At 42.0% G+C, this 19,511-nt stretch overlaps 1 protein-coding gene across 1 annotated transcript; it reads right to left on the bottom strand.

Annotated features, from left to right (window-relative positions):
• Positions 1-7,660: 7,660 nt before the first annotated feature.
• On the bottom strand, positions 7,661-16,603 carry ctsla (cathepsin La). Its single transcript, XM_078568232.1, has 8 exons — positions 16,446-16,603; positions 15,674-15,803; positions 12,480-12,602; positions 11,974-12,129; positions 11,668-11,892; positions 9,162-9,330; positions 8,216-8,333; positions 7,661-8,136 (listed from the first exon to the last, which is right to left on the bottom strand). The coding sequence occupies exons 2-8, from the start codon at positions 15,800-15,802 to the stop codon at positions 8,037-8,039; spliced, it is 1,020 nt and encodes a 339-aa protein (XP_078424358.1). The 5' UTR covers position 15,803; positions 16,446-16,603; the 3' UTR covers positions 7,661-8,036.
• Between the last annotated feature and the right edge of the window lie 2,908 nt (positions 16,604-19,511).

Below are 19,511 nucleotides of genomic sequence, written 5' to 3'. Positions count from 1 at the left end.
AGGTTGAAACAGAATATCATAATTATATCAGTACACTATGTTCATGTGCAGAAATTGGACCTTCATATTTCCAATCAATAATCTGTAAGTCTACAGTATTTTTAAACATACTTTATTCATAAAATTTGGGAACATCACATAACAGTTCAAATTTAACATTACTTAAAGAGCAGTATTTTCTTTCAATACAGTAGGTGACAATCTGAGGTGCCTCACCACCTTTACAAGTCAAATTCTCATATCAAATATTCTCTGGTTCATGTAGCCTGAGGGCTTTACATGGATTCCAGCTCCTCAGTATACTATAGTACGAGGACATTAGACTGTGGCTCTTCCCGATTGAGCCTTTGCAGTGGCTGGTCTGAACTTTAATGCATCCCTTAGCACATAGTTCTGGACCTTGGAATATACCACTCAGCAACACTTGGTCATGGACAGCTCCTTGCACTGGAAGGCCAAAAGGTTTGGGTAGACTCATTGAGTCAATGGTCCTCCAGCTGCAGTTGATGTTTGTTTCCTTGTGCATCCCTGGGAACAGCCCAGAGAACACAGAGTTCTACATTATGGAGCTTCTTGTGATAAACCTCAACAAAACTCAGTGCATCTCTTTCCAGACCTGCTTTGCAAAGGCATGTTGCTGAAGGTCTCTTCCCCTCCACAGCACCTTAAGGGCAGTATACTGTGGCACTCAGACGCCAGCTATGCAGGAAGGATCTGACGGAGAGGGCCCTTCTCACTACCAGCTAAACTACATCTTGGTGCTTGTTTGAAAGTTCTGGAGATGAGGCATTCAGCCAAACGACTTTGACTGATCAGGAAACCTCTGACAGGATCCACCATCTCCTGCCCTTGTGTGGTCACTAGGAAGTTATGTTTGGACTACAACTCAGGGACTTATGGTCAAAGGTGTTTTTTCTGCACAAACTTCACCATGATGGACAGGTGGCAAGGCACTTTCCAACTAACTGGAACATTCTGCAGCAACGTGGCCAGACCCATCGTTTGCAACACAGAGGACAGATAGATAATCAGCATGCGGTGATACTCAGTGTTTGTGTATTGAGGGTCCATGCACAGCTTGATACTGCCACACACAAAGGTAGCCATCAGGATGAGGGTAACATTGAACACATTTTCTGCCTTTATCTGCACTTGTACACGGTGTTCCTGTGGACATAGTTCATTTTTGATCTCCAGTAAAGTGGAAGATGGCTTTGGTGACCACGGGTGGTGCAGGAATAGGGGATGGGTCAGACCTGCACCAGCAATACCAAGAGCACTTTGCATTTGATAAACAGATTCTTACCCACAATGGAGATGGTCTGTCACTCTGGCATGCTCAGTTTCTTTTTGACCTTGGATTTGTGCTCCTTTCAGTTTTTTGGCATGTCCCCAACACCTGCAGGTAATTCTGACCTGTTGCGAAAGGGACAAAGAATAGGTCGGCTCAGTTCCCAAAGAACATGGCCTTGTTCTTGCTGCGATTTACTTTGGTTCCCAAGGCCAGTTGGTCACAGATGTTCATCAGTCCATGAAACAACAGCGGATCAGAGAAGAAAATGGAGGCACTGTCCATGGACAAGGAGACTACACCCTGACTGCCTCTACTGCCTGGTTTCATCACCCATCTTGTGCTCGCATCCTTCTGGATGGACTTGGCCAAAGGTTTGTTACAGCACATGAACAAGGCAGAGGAGAGAGGACAGCCTTGCCTGACTCCAGAGTACAGTGGTAAATGGAATAAAATAAACAGGAGAAAATGGCATATAGAGATCATTATAGCATTACAGTGCTGAAGCCACACAGCAAAGTAAAAGCAGCTTTAAGGTTTTGGCCTTTGCAACTAGCAGGGAGTTTGAACTTGTGAACCCTATTCTACTTCGATAGCAGAGCTTTTGTGGAACGGGAAGGAAGAATGAAAAGATAACAGGTAGGAAAGGAAAGGAACTCAAGGGGTCCAATGTTGACCATTTCAAGCCCTCAGAATGTCCCAAAGAATTACTCTAAGGTTCTTTTCAAGGCTGAAGGGCCCAGCTTTCTCCAAACTTTTATCATAATTAAATCATCTGACTCCAGGAATCAGTCTCATGTCTCTTCTATGAAAGGACCTGAAACTTTCCTTTGTGTTTCAGTAACCAAACCTGGACAGAGTACACACTGTGCCTTCTGACTGAGCAAACAGTGTTTCAGTATGTCACCTTCAGAATTATACTTACCGATTTATAAAACCAGGTCTTTTTGTTTAGAATGAAGATTGCAGTTTGATATGATACTGGCTGCATCCAGTGATTAAGGTGCTTAGAACAAGGGAAAACAAGGGAAAGTTCTTAAGACTGTTGTGAGGGTGTAGAATTCACTTTCAAGCTTAGCGGTTGAGGCAGAATCTATGCCAACATTGAAAATAAGACTGGATAGGTGAATAATTGGGATAAAGGGATTTGGAAATAGAGTGGGTAAATGAGGTTAGGCCTATTTGTTCTTGTAGAAAGTAAGCATCAAGAAAAAGTGATTGGACCGCATGGCCTGTTTCTGATCTGTAACATCTCTGTATAATGCAGCTATTTTCTCCAAGCAGCAAGCCATGTTACCCACAGAACTGCCAAGGGGATGGATGCCTCGCTGTATGTTTGCAAACATGTAAATAAGAAATTAATCTGTGAACACATGATGATCTGGATGAAATACACTATACCATTTGCTACTGATATTGTCAGCTGCTCAGTTAGGGGGCATGCTCCATATTACACTTCACCATGCAGCAGCAAAATCAAACCGTAACTGTATATTCATTCTGCTATTAAGTTTAGTGCAAGTAGCCACAAACTATGAGACCCACCCAGCACAACAAACTAATGTGCCAAACAAGATGTTATAGACTTTTGTAAAAGATGTTACAACCCTTTCTTCCCTTCCCAACCACACATAATCAAACCTCAAAATACCTAAAATATTGAAGGGTTTCAAAACAATATTGTGAAGCTTTCTGTGCTCCTTTTATGTTCCAGAACCATTGCAAATAGAATCAGTTTGGTGATACCTTGACACGTTTATCTATCCATAGCCAGAGAATCACCGTCAATGGCTTCTTTTACCATTCCTACACCTCTGGAGTCTCCCAAGGATTTATCCTTGGCCCCTGTCCTATTACTCACTTACATGCTACTTGTCAGCAGCATCATCGACAAACAAAGCTTCAAGCTCTGTATGTGTGCTGATGCTATTCACATCCACACAACCACCTCTCTTGACCCCTCCACTGCCTTGGATTTGTCATGCTTATTCAATACTGCATGCCAGTCAAGGAGTAGAAGTTTCCTCCAGCTAAACATTGAGAAGACCAAAGCCATTACACCTTCATTCCTGCCATAAAGCTCTGTTCCCTAGCCACTTGACTTTCCACATGCACTCTGAGGCTGAACCAGACTGTTTGCAAATTTGGCATTGTATTAACCGTGACTTGAACTTTCAATCACACATCTTCTTCATCACCAAGATCACCTAATTTCATCTTGATAACATTGCCCATCTCCTCCCCAGCATCAGCTCTTATGCTTCTGAAACCCTCATTCATGTTTTTGTTACTGGTCCAGTCTCGAATCCTCCAATATAGGCCAGCTTCCCACCTTGTACCCTCTGTAAACTTGAGCTCCCCAAAAACTCTGCAGCCTGCATCCTAACTTGCACCAAATCCCTTTCACCTCTAAGCTCATTAATCTACATTGACTCCTGCTCCTACAAAGCTTCAATTTTATAATTCTCATTTTCAAATTCCTTCAAGGCTTTGCCACTCCCTATCCAGGTGAACTCCTCTAGCCCTACAAACTTCTGAAATCTCTATACTCCTCCAAAACTGACCTCCATGCATGATTTTTATTGTTCCACCATTGGCGGATGTGACTTCAGCTGCTTCAGGCCCTTTAGACAGAGTTAAAGGCTAGAGGCCGAGAGGAGGTTTGTTTAGATGAGCAAACTGAAAGGTAGCAAACGGCAAAGTCAACAACAAGTTGCATTTTTATGTACTTGTGCTTATACAATGTAGTAAAACATCCAAAGGTGCTTTACATTAATTGTAATTAGACAGAATTTGACATTTGAAAAAGCACAATTTGTGACTTGTCTATTCCCCAGTGGCTAAGGGGGTATTATACAAACCAATCAGAAATTATCAATATTGTTGATTTGGATGGGGTTAGCCAGTAAAACAAAATTCAGCTAGTGTGGTCAATTGCAGCTACTTCTTCAGGTAGGACTTGTCACCTCGGGAGACAGCATTACTCCACTTACTGAAGTACAGGTTGCAGTAAACCCATAAACACAGAGCACATCAATGGAACTGTTGGTTTTGACAATTTACTCCTCTATTAATTTCATAATACTGGAATCAAAGATTCATACAACACAGGCCATTCAGCCTATGCTGGCTCTTTGGAAAAGCTATCCAATGAATCCTAAACACCTGTTTTTTCCCCCATTGATTACTTGAAAAATAATTTATAGAGCAATGAAATCTCTTCTGAAACTTCTATTGAATCCTTTCTGATGGTTCATTCCAGAGGTGAGGTGAGACAGACTGCCCTTGACATCAAGGCCACATTTGACCGAATACGGCATCAAGGTGCCCTAATAAAACTGGAGTCAATGGGAATCAGGGAGAAAACTCTGTTGATTGGAATCATACTTAACACAAAGGAAGATGGTTGCGGTTATTGGAGATCAGTCATCTCTGTCCCAGGCCATCACTGCAGGAGTTCCTCAGGGTAGTGTCCTACGCACAACCCTCTTCAGCTGCTTCATCAATGACCTTCCCTCCATCATAAGGTCAGAAGTGGGAATGTTCGCAGATGATTGCACAATCTTCAGCACCATTCACAACTCCTCAGATACTGAAACAGTCCACATCCAAATGCAGCAAGACCTTGAGCTGACAAGTGGGAAGTAACACTGGTGCCACACAAGTGGCGGATTTATTCCCACATCATTCAGCTGAAAGTATTTTGTGCAGTAAACCGCTGGAAGTGCAAGGTGATAACAGTGTGTGGTGGGCAGTGAGCATCTGGAACCTGGGTGAATGACAGGGTCAACAGTTTACCTTTAAATCTCATTTAGTTAGAGATAGACTAAGAAACAGAAAAATGACAGAAGCGAATAGAGTAATTTAGAGTCAAATCAGATGAAGAAATAAACAAAGGAAAAGGAAGTAACATTCGCACCACATAAGTGCCAGGCAATGATCATCTCCAACAAGTGAGTTTAGCCATCACCCCTTCACATTCAAAGGCATTACCGTCGCTGAATCCCCCAATATCAACATCCTGGGGGGGGGGTTACCATTCACCAGAAACAGAACTAGACTAGCCATATAAATACTGTGCAGGTCAGAGGCTAGGAATCCTGTAGCAAGTAACACATCTCCTGACTTCCCAAAGCCTGTCCATCATCTCCAAGACAAGTCAGCAGCATGATAGAATACTCTCCACTTGCCTGGATGAGTGCAGGTCCAACACTCAAGAAACTTGACACCATCCACCACAAAGCAGCCCGCTTGATTGGCACCCCATCCACAAACATTCACTCCCTCCTCCACCACCACACTAGAGGCAGCAGTATCATCTACGAGATGCACTGCAGGTATTCACCAAAGCTTCTTAGGCAGCGCCTTCCAAACCCATGACCACTGCCATCTAGAAGGACAAGGGCAGCAAATGGAACACCACCACCTGGAAATGCCCCTCCAAACCACTCACCATCCTGACTTGGAAATATATCACCGTTCCCTCACTATTACTGGGTCAAACTCCTGGAACTCCCTTCCTGACAGCATTGTGGGTGTACCTACACCACATAGACTGCAGCTGTTCAAGAAGGCAGCTCACCACCACCTTCTCAAAGGCAACTAGGGATGGGCAATAAATGCTGGCCTAGCCAGCGAAACCCACATTCCATGAATGAACAAAAAAAAGTTTTGTAAAAATGTTTCCCAACATCACCTCTGGTTATTTTGCCAATCATCTTAAATCTGTGTCTTCAGGTTACTCACCCCTCCGGAAGGTGTTGTGGTAAAAATGAGTGCTCTCGAACCTGAGATTCGAGCACTTGCATAGGAGAGAGAGAACCTCAGCCAGTCAAGGACCCTCTCTCCCAGCTACAGGGCTTACAGCACATATTAATTGTCCTCATCTTCCTACTTTTCATTATAGCGTTTTTCATTAATTTAACTAACCATACACTATTCCATCAGATGTTCCTGTTATCTCATGCCTCAGCCTTTGGTATGGTCTTCAGCTCCCTCTCATCTTCTGTATAACAATGAATAGGCTACTGCTTACACATGTATATATTATATATGTATATGGCTAACTACCAAGCCAGTATTCCCATAGTCACTTTGGTCAAGTATCCTATCATGCCTAGAAAAGAGCTCTCATGATTACATTTGTCTATTCTAAAGCTATTAATGCACTACTAAAATCTACTAGTAGGGGCAGATCAAGTGGACAAATGGAAAGGTTTCAAATTCATTGAAGGAAATCATAGCCTTGGGGAAGGTCAGGCATGGCCAATAAGCTGAGACACACTGCAGTGGTAGGTGGAAGACATTAAATGGAAGTCACTTAGATTTTCAAAAGGCTTTCGAGAGCTTTAGCAAGTTAGGACTAAGAATTGAAGACAACTTCCTAGGCAAACTAAGAAATTCTAGAACAAAAAAATCAAATTAGAAATAAATCTGTGCAAGTCCAGATAAAGATTCTCCACAAAAGTAGTTGTGTTGCCAATGTAGTTCTATAGCTAGGAGCAAGTAGAAGCGTTAGCATACAGTGCCAGCAGCTCATTTAACACTTCAAGTATCGCTCCTTAAATGAAAGGCTTTTTGGCCATGGGAGCACATCAGCGTGAAGTGATTACTTTTCTACCAAAATGTGAGAAATGATATGACCTAATAAGGCAGTACACGAACATTTTTTGCAAGTGGCAGGACAAGTTAAGAAAGCCATTTAAAAAATACAACTGGAACTTTTTCTTCAAAAAAAAGTTGAGATGGAAACAGATTTAATAGTAACAGTCAAAAGATAACTGGAGAAATACTTGAAGGGAAGAAAATACAGAGGTATGGAGGAAAACAGCAGGGGAGTTGGATAGCTCTAGCAGAGCCAACAAAGCACATTAGATCAATGGCCTCCTGCGTGGCATCAAGCCCAGCAGGGATCAAACACCTGTCAAGGGTTGTACCCTTGTTTGATTTCTCCCCTTTCCAAGGCAGGAGGCCTGAAGTTACATTTCCGGATCTACAGGACTCAATAACCCTTAACCAATAAAGAATTCCATCTTTATACCAGTTTGGAAGCTCATTTTACACACGATGCAAGACAGAAGACCTGGACTAGATGCAACAAAGCTGGTTTGGAGAACAAAGATTTGCAAACCTGTGACAATCGTTCATGCACAGGAACTGTTTTGTTGCAGATCAAAAATCCCACTGGTTATATTTATTACTCCATAAGCATGAACAGTACATTTGATTCATGAAATGATACAATGATACTCAAAAAGGTGTAGATTTAGAAGCAAGTATTTGTGATAACAAAAAATGGAACATAAAAGTGACATTTTATTGTGCTTTGCTCAGCAATTAGTTTAAAACCAAGTAAAGCACGACACACAGTAAGTGGAACCATTTATTATTGTAGAAAAAAAATCAATTGACAGTACTTCATAAAAGAGCTTATTTAAAAAAGTCTATTGTTACATGTATTGTTTAAAATACTAGTTCATAGCTAACAATATTTATGATGTTGATTCAAACAAAATAACATCTCTATCTAGTTAGAACTACTGACCATTCAAACCAGTCTTACTTCAATTATGGTTTTGCTAATTTGATAATAGAGCCCCAACAGCAATACCAGAACAGCTTCTAATATAAGAAACTCAAGTCCTGTGGGGAAATAACACAATATCTCCATGTCCAGAGGCAGCTTGCAGGCCATAGTATCTTGGTACACATTTCAAATTATAATTTGAATAAGGCAATTGAATACTTATACTAGAGGGTAGCTGGCTGCTGTGGCAATCCCACAGTTATTGTGTCTATCTCTGGCCATCAATACGTATCCTTGATCACCCCACTGGTCACTCCAGCTAAGAAAAAGGAAAAGGAATATTAAAAATGATTCCCACAATAGACAAGTTAAACTTGAAGCTTATTGGATAAGTGTACCTGTTTTTAACGATCCAATATTTCTTTCCATCTACATCTTCCTTTTCAAAGCCATATCCTACTGCTAATACACCATGGTCCAGATCTGTGGAGCTACAGTCAGCTTCATAGTAGATACCTTTCAATAAAACAAATATTTGGATTTGATAATTTCCACATCAAGAAAAGCCCTGCTCACTCCCAACCAAAAACTGCCCAAGGTATTTTATCAACTCAGGTGAGCTTTATTTTTAGCTTTGAATTTGATCTACTTCCTTCCCAAAAACCTTTGGGCAACAAACATCTAAAACATGCATTATACAACAACTTTCTTTTTGGCCAGTTGGGAAACAGGGGCAGAAATCCACCATCTTCTGTTTGGAATCCACGTCAAACCAAGGAAAGAAAGTTTAGAATATCTGTTGCTAGAGTATGCATGCTCCCTCCCCACAGTATGCCAGCCCCAAATCTAGGATATGTAACAAAGGTACAGGTAGACAGACTAACTAAACACCTGTAAGCTTCTCCCATCGGTGTGTCCATCCTAGACCAATTTTTACCCATTTGGGAACTGACCAGGAGCCAGGTCAGAAGAATCACAAATGTCCCTTCAGAAAACAGTAGTTCAAATACAATAATCAGCAATAACTTACTCTCACACTATACCCCATAGAATGGGAGAGATCAAAAACTTCAGATGCAGCCTATTTGGTAGCAAAGACAAACACAGAAAATACCGGAAATACAGAGAAATGCTGCCAGACCGTGTGTATGTACACACGCAAGAGCGAGCAAGCACTCTCTCCTTAGATGTGCCAGGCCTGTGTATTTCCAGCATTTTGTTTTTATTTCAGAGTGCCAGCATCTGCAGTATCTTTTTTTTTTAAGATAGGTAACAAACCCTGGATGCATATGTCTTCCAGTAGTCATATCATCTACAAGTGACAAGTATTCAATAGATTCTTACCGGAGTCATAGAATTGGAATGACTGGTGACTAGCATCAATGGCCACAGAAACTGGTCCAACAGAAGCAATAGCTTTCATCATGGCTCTCTCTTTACCACTGGGAATATCTACAAACCCAGTATCATTAGCAGAATTGTACATGGGATCATAGTGACAAGGATGATCATCCTGAAATAGAAAAACAAACAGATCGTTCAGTAATTCAAATGACAATTGTTTACAATGAGGGAAAAACACCCCACTGGACCCAGCCATTACTTTGGAAAAGTTCTCCATCTCCTATAGAAAAGGACTGTTACTTGGCCATCATGCTGTCACATACCTAGTCTGAATTGTAGAAGATATAGGGCTGGTCCCAGCCACATTCAGCTAGGGAGCAGGCCTCAACAACTTCAGTTATAGATTAGAAATAAGAGGGGAAGTCAAGCAAGCATTCCAGTACTGCCTGGAAGAGCATGGGTCTGAACCAGTTCAATAGTGGAGTTGATACCAGGAACAGGGCAAGGAATAAGAGATTTTAGAATTCACTTGGGATACCTAACCACAGATAAGGAACTGTACCAAGAAAGTTCACTTCGGCAGCCACAAGTGAATCAGAGTAGAGATCTAATTATCCATAGGTCATTGTTACATAAAAAGGAAGTTAGTACACTTGATTTACAACACTTTGCTAGGTCAAATTGTTAGTAAGTAGATGCACAACTGGTCTTCAGAGATATAAAGCAAAGCTTGCTGAATAAGCAACAGAAAAAAAAAATTATTAGGAGGGCTCACAATAGCTCTCTGGTCAAATGCAAAACATGAATTCGGGTAATTGGCATAAAAGCACTCCCAGGGAGTAAGCCTGCTGAGCTCCAATTCTGCAGAATAGAGGTGAAATTGTAATCTGCATCATGTAATGAAAGTGACAAATAGACTCTCTTATCCATAACTGATAGTTAATTATTATGCAGGCACCCTATTAAAAAGCCACAACACAAAAAACAACAACATCTGTATTCATTCTCAAATGATGAAGTGCCAGCACTGATAGAAATGAGAAAGAAAAATAGAATTACATTTTTGGTAATCACTGATTTGCATACCGCAGCAGAAGTCTGCTGCTATAGTTCAAGTGCTTTAAAACAAGTACCCTTTATCACAAGGTGTATACAAGAATTTCAGCAAGAGCCAACACCACATCTCTCCACCTTTATAGCAGCATTAATAAATACCATTTAAACTAAAAGGAGTTTCCTGGTTTAGTGACCATCCCAATATTCACAGACTCAATACAGTCGAGTACACTTGCAGAGAACTGGCACAGACACAATGGGTTGAATGGTTACAACACAGGAGGCCACTCTACGATCATACTTAAAATGAATAACTGATAAAAGAAAACACTTAGTGGCAAGATAATAAAAAAAATCAGCTTCCACAAATCCTTTTTCAAATGATAGATTTCAACATGGTGGGGACAGATAAATCAACTGCAAATGTCTGGATTTATTCCTTTAGATATATTTCAGAGTCATTGTCACCTCATCAGGTTTAAGGACTAAAAAAGTACTTTTAGGGAATGAATGTGGTGAGAACTTTAGTTTAGAAATCACCTCATTGGGTGCTGGTGCTTATTATCTGTTTTTGTTCTGCATTGCAAGGCATGTTCAGAGAAGATCAAGTTCTTATTAAAATGTTTTGTTGCGCTGCAGTCATCTACTTTGTAAAGAAGCATATGACAAATGAGTTATTCACAACTGCAATCCTTTTTATGGTACTGTGATCGCAATTCAATTTGCATTCCCCCATTAGCTACTTAGTTAAAAATAGAACAGATAAGGAATAAAACATACTTGGCAAGAATCATTAATTTGTATGAGTGTGCAAAATGGTTAAACAAATGTCATGCCACCTCCCAAATCTGTACCCATCTTCCCCTGCAATCCATGTTTGAACCCCTCCAAAAATCCAGTTTCCAGCCCTGCCAAAACTCAAAATGACATCCTATAAAATTATAACAAAATTTAAAAAAAAAACTTTCCCTCCTCATCCATCTCAACCTGACCCAGTGATTACAGGTTAAGCAAAATCTTAATTTTAAAATCCTTCCTGGGCCTCACTCCTCCAGCCTCACATCCTTCTGCACTATCTGCACTCTAATTCTGGCCTCTAATGCATTCCCAATTTTAACTGCTCCACCATTGGTGGCCATGCCTCCATTTGCCTAGGACCCTATCTCTGGAGTATATGCTTTACCTCCTATAAGAGGCTTCTTAAAACGTACCTGTTTGACCAAGCTTCTGGTATCTGACAATATTTGATGTGGCTTGTCATCATACTTGGTTCATAATGCTCCTTTGAAGCACCCAGGGATGTTTCATTAAGTTAAAAGGTGCTTTGTAAATACAAGTTATTGTTGTAGTAATGAGGGAGTGGGGCAAGGAGCAGAACAAAGATAAAAATGCAGCAAATAATAAAAACAGAATCTGGAAATAAATTGGTGAATTGCAAGTTTTAAATTACCGTTCCAAGATAAGGGTAGGCTTCCTCAGAGTCAATTCCGCCATTATCTTGCACATACTGGAATGCCTGATCCATCAGTCCACCATTACATCCTTCATTTCCCTCAGGTTTAGAACAGTCTACGAGATTCTGCTCACTGAGCGAGACCAGCTTGCCGGTCTTTCTAAAATGCTGACCTTCAAGGGCTCCAGTGGTACTAAATGCCCAACATGAGCCACATTGTCCCTGTAAAAATAGAGAATCAATTATATTGCTTTCAGTTTATAGAAATAATTGTATTTGGGTGCATTATTCCTTATTATGTACCTGGTCTTTAACTGGTGTGACATATCCATGTTCACGCCAATCTACCTTCCTGGGCACCTCTAGAAAATTGGGCTCCAAAAAAAGAGAACCTTGAGCTTTCTTCACAGTTCGTTTCAACTTATATCCATTCATAACTTGTCTAAATTCTTCATTTGTCTACAAATACAAAATGTGTTAATTAGCTCAAGAAATTTCATATGAACACAAGTCAGCAGTATTATTTGCGAAAGTATCACATGCACCATTAGTTCCTAAAGTGGGTTTATTTAACAGACTTTTAAAGAGACACCACTTAAAAAAATGGATCCAAGACTTAGAAGTCTTTACAAATCATTGAACTCTACACAGCAATGCTTCCAGTTCAAAGATTGTTACAGAATAAATGCTGTTAGAAGTAACAATAATTTGTTAATTCTAATAAAGCTAAAGCTTTATTATACAGTAACCATCCGGTTTATTTTCACATGCATAAGTGAACATTTCTAACAGAACATCTAACTACCCACCATGTCTCCAAAGTGGTTCATTCCCATTTTGAATGAATGCTTTCCAAGAGAGTGTTCCAAGTTGTGAAGTTCAATTTTTCGAAGGTTCTTTTCCCAAACCATTCGCCTCCAGACTTCTTCTTTCTGAAGGAAGACAGTTTTAAAACAAATTTCCACAAACAACTTTTTTTTTTAAATTTAGCGCCTTTATCGTCATAAAGCATCATAAGGTGCTTCACAGGAATAAAGCAAAGTTTCACACCATGTTACATAAGGAAATATTAGGGTAGATGGACAAAAATTTGGTCAAAGTAGGTTTAAAGAAGAATCTTAAAGGAGGAAAGCGAGGTAGCAGCACAGAGAGATACAAGGAGGGAGTTCCAGAGCTTAAGACATAGGCAGTTGAAGGCACAGCCAATGAGGCAGTTGAAGGTGCAGCCAAAGGAGTTACTAAAATCAGGACACTCATGAGGTCAGAATTAGATGAGTGCAAATATAAGCATTGTGGAGTTGGGGAAGATTAAAAAAGATAGGGAGGCACAAGGCCATGGAGGGATTTGAAAACAAGAGTTAAAAGATTGCTTGATCAGGAGCCTATGTAGATAAGCAAACACAGGTAGGACAGGAGATGCAAGTAATAACAGGCAGCAGAATTTTGGATGATCACAAATTTATGGAAGGTAGAATATGGGAGACTGGTCAAATGTTGAAATGTCAAGCCTAGAAGTAAAAAAGGTACAGATGAGATTACAATAGATGAGCTGAAGTAGGGGTGGAATTGACCGATGTTAAAGGTGGAAGAGAGAGTCTTAGTGACGGTGCAGACATAGTCATAAGATCATTTCGGGGTCACAAAGGCGAACGCAGGCTGGTTCAACCGTAGATAGTTGCAGAGGGATGGAGTCAGCAGCTAGGGAACAGAGATTGTAGCAGGGACCGAAAACAATGGCTTCAGGTTTCCCCATACAGTAGTTAATCAGAGGATCTTTCTGCTTATCCATTATTGGATGTTGGACAAGCAGTCAGCCAACATAGGAACAGTGGGACGTTGAGACAGCAGCTGGTAACATAATGGTGCATCCTTTAGCATACATGTGGAAAAGATTTTTTTTTTTTGTTCATTTACAGTATGTGGGCTTGCCTGGCTAGGCAAGCATTTATTGCCCATCACTAATTGCCCTCAAGAAGGTGATGGGGAGCTGCCTTCTTGAACCACTGCTGTCTCTGTGGTGTAGGTACACTGCGTTAGGAAGGGAGTTCCAGGATTTTGACCCAGTGACAGTGAAGGAACAGTGATATATTTCCAAGTCAGGATGGTGAGTGGCTTGGAGGGGAACTTCCAGTTGGTGGGGTTCTCAAGTATTTGCTGCACTTGTCCTTCTAGGTAGTGGTCATGGGTTTGGACTGTGCTAAGGAACCTTGGTAAGTTTCTGCAGCGCATCTTGTACATGGTACACACTTCTGTCACTGCGTCGGTGGTGGAGGAAGTGAATGTTTGTAGACTGGGTACTAATCAAGTGGCTTTGTCCTGGATGGTGTCAATGAGCGTTGTGGGAGCTGCACTCATCCAGGCAAGTGGAGAGTATTCTATCACACTCCTGACTTGTGCCTTGTAGATGGTGGACAGGCTTTGGGGAGTCAAAAGATCAATTACTCACCACAGGATTCCTAGCCTCTGACCTGCTCTTGTAGCCACTGTATTTATATGACTAGCCCCCCAGTCCAGTTTCTGGTCAATGGTAACCTCGAGGATATTGGTAGTGAGGGATTCAAGGGGTGAGTTAGATTCTCTTTTTGGAGATGGTCATTGCTTGGTACTTGTGTGGCTCAAATGTTACTTGCTACTTGTCAGGCCAAGCCTGAATATTGTCCAGATCTTGCTGCATTTGGACATGGACTGCTTCAGTATCTGAGGAGTTGCGAATGGTGAACATTCATCAGCGAACATCCCCACTTTTGACTTGATGAAGGAAGGTCATTGATGACGAAGCAGTTGAAGATGGTTGGGCAGAGGACACTACCTTGAAGAACTACCGCAGTGATGGCCTGGAACTGATATGATTGAAATTTAACAACCACAACCATCTTTCTTTGTGCTAGGTATGATTCCAACCAGTGGGGAGTTTTCCCCTAATTCTATTGACTCCAGTCTTACTTAGGTTCCTTGATGCCACACTCATGTTAAATGCTGCCTTGATGTCAAGGGCAGTCACTCACCTCAGGAGTTCAGCTCTTTTGTCCATGTTTGAACCAAGGTTGTAATGAGGTCAGAAGCTGAGTGACCCTGGCGGAATCCAAGCTAATCAAGTTATTGCTAAGCAAATGCCTCTTGATAGCACTGTTGACGACCCCTTCCATCACTTTACTGATGATGGAGAGCAGATTGATAGAATGGTAATTGACTGGGTTGGATTTGTCCTGCTTTGTGTGTACAGGACATATCTGGGCAATTTTCCACATTCCATTAAATGCTAGTGTTGTAACTGTACTGGAACACAAGTCTTCAGTATTATTGCTGGAATATTGTCAGGACCCAGAGTCTTGGCAGTATCCAATGCCTTCAGCAGTTTCTCGATATCACATGGAGTGAATCGAATTGGCTGAAGACTGGCACCTGTGATGCTGGGGACCTCTGGAGGACACAGTGCTGGATAATCCACTCAGCACTTCTGGCTGAAGATTGTTGCGAATGCTTCAGCCTTATCTTTTGCACTGATGTGCTGGGCTCCTCCATCACTGAGGATGGAGATATCTGTGGAGCCTGGTTCTCCAGTGAGTTGTTTAATTCACGACTGGATGTGGCTGGACTGCAGAGCTTAGATCTGATCTGTTATTTGTTGAATCGTTTAGCTTTGTCTACCACTTGCTACTTATGCTGTGTTTTTTTGATGATCCCATCAAGGATAGATCCTTGGGGAACACCAGGGATAATGATTCAGGAGTAGGAACAGAAGTTATTACAGATGATTCTGATTACAATTAGATAACTGAGAATGGAACAAGGCGAGAGCAGTCCCATCCAGCTGGACAGCAATGGATAGACAGGTGCTGGGAGGGGGGTGTGGACAACCATGTCAAAGGCTGCAGACAGAGAGAATAACAAGGAGAGATAGTTTACCTTTGTCACACTCATAGGATGTCATTTGCAACTGACATATGTGGAAACTCATCCAACAAGTATGAAATGAGACAACAATTTATCATAACCACATTACCTGCTCATAGCCCTTGCGATGCCAATTCTTCCACTGCTTCCAGGGCTCATCCAATTCAGGATCTAATCCTGGGGCTGCAAAGGCTCCAACCAGGCAGAAAGAAATTACCTGTACACAGAAAATCTTCATCCTATGGAACACGAGGGACAAAGTTCAATTCATCCATGATTTAGACTTATGTGATCAGTTCACAAATTTACATTTTTCTCTCCTCCACCCCTCCCATACAGAACTTTGTACTGCTGAAAAAGAAAGGCAGGCATTTAAAATTGGTTAATGGACCGATAAGAATCCGGGAAGATTTATTCATCCAGTAGATAATAAAGAAAACTGCCACGTTGTAGTCAGGGAATTCAATCAGTTAAATTTTCACTATAATTAGGTAAACTAGTTGCGGGGTAAGGCTTCTCATTCCCGGATTGTACAAGAAAACATTCCATGAGTCAAGAACTCGTCATATGGAAGCTATTCCAGGAAAATGAAGGGGCAGCATTGCGTTAGGATTGCTGGAAATCTGCCCCAAATCCAATCGATCAGACTATTACCAAATCATAAATACTGAACGGGCACTTCGAGGGACGGGGCTGCAAAACGTTCGATTAAATTCGTTCAGGTAAGAACAGACCGAAGCATTTCTAGCAAAATGTTTTGTTTGGCAACAGTTTTATCATAACAGTGGCCCAACAATTTCAGCTCTTCAAAAACAAGGGATTTTAAAACATCCGTAAATAGCTATTTCATGTCAATGCAATAAAAAAATGACTTTCCTCACCTTCCTTTGGAAGCCGTTTGAAGACAGTAATGTAAAGACAATTGTACAGCAGCAGTTTGAGGATGAGAAGGGCTCCTTTCCCCTGGTACTCGATCTGCTCACCAGTTTTTAGCTGTTCCAGGACCACCTTCTAAATTACTCATGAGCGCTCCTCCTCCGGAGTACGTCACCTCCACACTGATACATTTTCAATGCTGATTGGTTGGTGTATGCGAGCATGTGACACCACACCCAGTCACGAGACGCAGAGTTCACATGACAATACTGATCTGATCATCTTAATAGGGAGCAATGTTTGTTCCGAAGTGGAGAAACAGTGTGAATGAAGCCTGTCTGCTGATTAAGCATAAACCGTAGATTCAATTAATTAGTAACTCAGATTGTTTTAACCATGCACTTTTTTTCCACTTTCCTACCGATCAGGATGTAGGGGTATGGTACATGCAACATGCCGGTAGTTCATTGCGTGAGCAAAGCAGATAACATTGCTGAGAAATTTAAACAGCCACTTTTTCCTGTCGTTGTGTTACCACGTAAACTCTTCAACAGTTCACTAGGCAGCAATCAGCTACAGAAAGCCTGTTTTTTTCCTCTTTGTTAAAAGCAAAAAACTGTGGATGCTGGAAATCCAAAACAAAAATAAAAATACCTGGAAAAACTCAGCAGGTCTGACAGCGTCTGCTGAAAGGAATACAGTTAACGTTTCGAGTCCGTATGACTCTTCAACAGAACTAAGGAAAAATAGAAGAGAGGTGAAATATAAGCTGGTTTAAGAGGGAGTGGGACAGGTAGAGCTGGATAGAGGGCCAGTGATAGGTGGAGATTGCCAAAAGATGTCATAGACAAAAGGACAGAGGTGTTGACGGTGGTGATACTAGCTAAGAAATGTGCTAATAGGTGACATTAAGGGTAGAAAGCAGGACGAGCAAGGTACAGATAGCCCTAGTGGGGGTGTGGTGGGGGGAAGGGATCGAAATAGGCTAAAAGGTAGAGATAAAACAATGGATGGAAATACATTTAAAAATAATGGAAATAGGTGGGAAAAGAAAAATCTATATAAATTATTGGAAAAAAGGGGGATCGGAAAGGGGGTGGGGATGGAGGAGAGAGTTCACGATCTAAAGTTGTTGAACTCAATATTCAGTCCGGAAGGCTGTAAAGTACCTAGTCAGAAGATGAGGTGCTGTTCCTCCAGTTTGTGTTGAGCTTCACTGGAACATTGCAGCAAGCCAAGGATGGACATGTGGGCATGAGAGCAGGGTGGTGTGTTGAAATGGCAAGTGACAGGTCTGGGTCATGCTTGCGGACAGACCAAAGGTGTTCCGCAAAGCGGTCACCCAGTCTGCGTTTGGTCTCTCCAATGTAGAGGAAACTGCATTGGGAGCAGCGAATGCAGTAGACTAAATTGAGGGAAGTGCAAGTGAAATGCTGCTTCACCTGAAAGGAGTGTTTGGGCCCTTGGACGGTGAGGAGAGGGGAAGTAAAGGGGCAGGTGTTGCACCTTCTGCGGTTGCATGGGAAGGTGCCGTGGGAGGTGGTTGAGGTGTAGGGGGTGATGGAGGAGTGGACCAGGGTGTCCCAGAGGGAACAATCCCTGCGGAATGCCGCCGGGGGGGTGAAGGGAAGATGTGTTTGATGGTGGCATCATGCTGGAGTTGGCGGAAATGGCGGAGGATGATCCTTTGAATGCGGAGGCTGGTGGGGTGATAAGTGAGGGCAAGGGGGACCCTATCATGGTTCTGAGAGGGAGAGGAAGGTGTGAAGGCAGATGAACGGGAGATGGGCCGGACACGGTTGAGGGGCCTGTCAACCACCGTGGGTGGAAAACCTCGGTTAAGGAAGAAGGAAGACATGTCAGAGGAACTGTTTTTGAAAGTGACATCATCAGAACAGATGCGACAGAGGCAAAGGAACTTAGAAAGTTCCAGCATAACCTCCCTGCTCTTGTATTCTATGCCTCGGATAATAAAGACAAGTATACCATATGCCTCTTAACCACCTTATCTACTTCCCTGCTACCTTTAGGGGTCTGTGAATATATGCACACCAAGGTCTCTCTGACCTTCAGTACTTTCCAGGGTCCTACCATTCATAATGTAATCCCTTGCCTTATTAGCCCTCCCCAAGTGCATTACCTCACACTTTTCCGGGTTGAATTCTATTTGCCATTGCTCTGCGCACCTGAGCAGTTCATTGATATCCTCCTGCAGTTTACAGCTATCCTTCTCACTATTTACCACCCTAACAATTTTTGTGTCATCCGCGAACTTCTTTATCATATCCCCTACATTTAAGTCCAAATCATTTATGTACACCACAAACAGCAAGGGCCCCAGCACCGAGCTCTGTAGAACCCCACTGGAAACAGACTTCCAGTCGCAGAAACATCCCTCTACCATCACCCACTGCTTCCTGCCTCTCAGTGAATTTTGGATCCAACGTGCCACTTTGCCTTGGATCCCATGGGCTCTTACTTTTTTGAGCAGTCTGCCATGAGAGACCTTGTCAAAAGCCTTGCTAAAGTCCATATATACCACATCAAATGCATCACCCTCATCAACACTCCGGTTACCTCAAAAAATCCGATCAAATTTGTCAAACACAACCTTCCCTTAACAAATCCATGCTGACTATCCCTGATTAATCCATGTGTCTCTCCAAGTGCAAATATACTCTGTCCCTGAATTCTTTCTAGTAACTTCCCCACAAAAGAGGTTAGACTGACTGGCCTGTAATTTCCTGGTCTATCCCTTCCTCCCTTTTTTAATAATGGGACAATGTTAACAGTCCTCCAGTCCTCTGGCACCTCCCCTGTGGCCAGAGAGGATTTGAAAATTACTGCCAGGGCCACTGATATCTCTTCCCTTGCCTCCCTCAACAGCCTGGGATACATCTCATCCAGGCCTGTGGATTTATCCACTTTTAAGGCCACTAAACCCACTAGTACCTCCTTAGTGTGTACCATCTACAAGATGCACTGCAGAAACTCACCAAGGCTCCTTAGGTAGCACCTTCCAAACCCACAACCACTACCATCTAGAAGGACAAGGGCAGCAGATACATGGG

This window comes from Cetorhinus maximus, chromosome 2 (assembly GCF_964194155.1).
Source record: "Cetorhinus maximus chromosome 2, sCetMax3.hap1.1, whole genome shotgun sequence".
NCBI classification, from domain to species: domain Eukaryota; kingdom Metazoa; phylum Chordata; class Chondrichthyes; order Lamniformes; family Cetorhinidae; genus Cetorhinus; species Cetorhinus maximus.
This window is presented reverse-complemented; position numbering and strand designations above follow the sequence as displayed.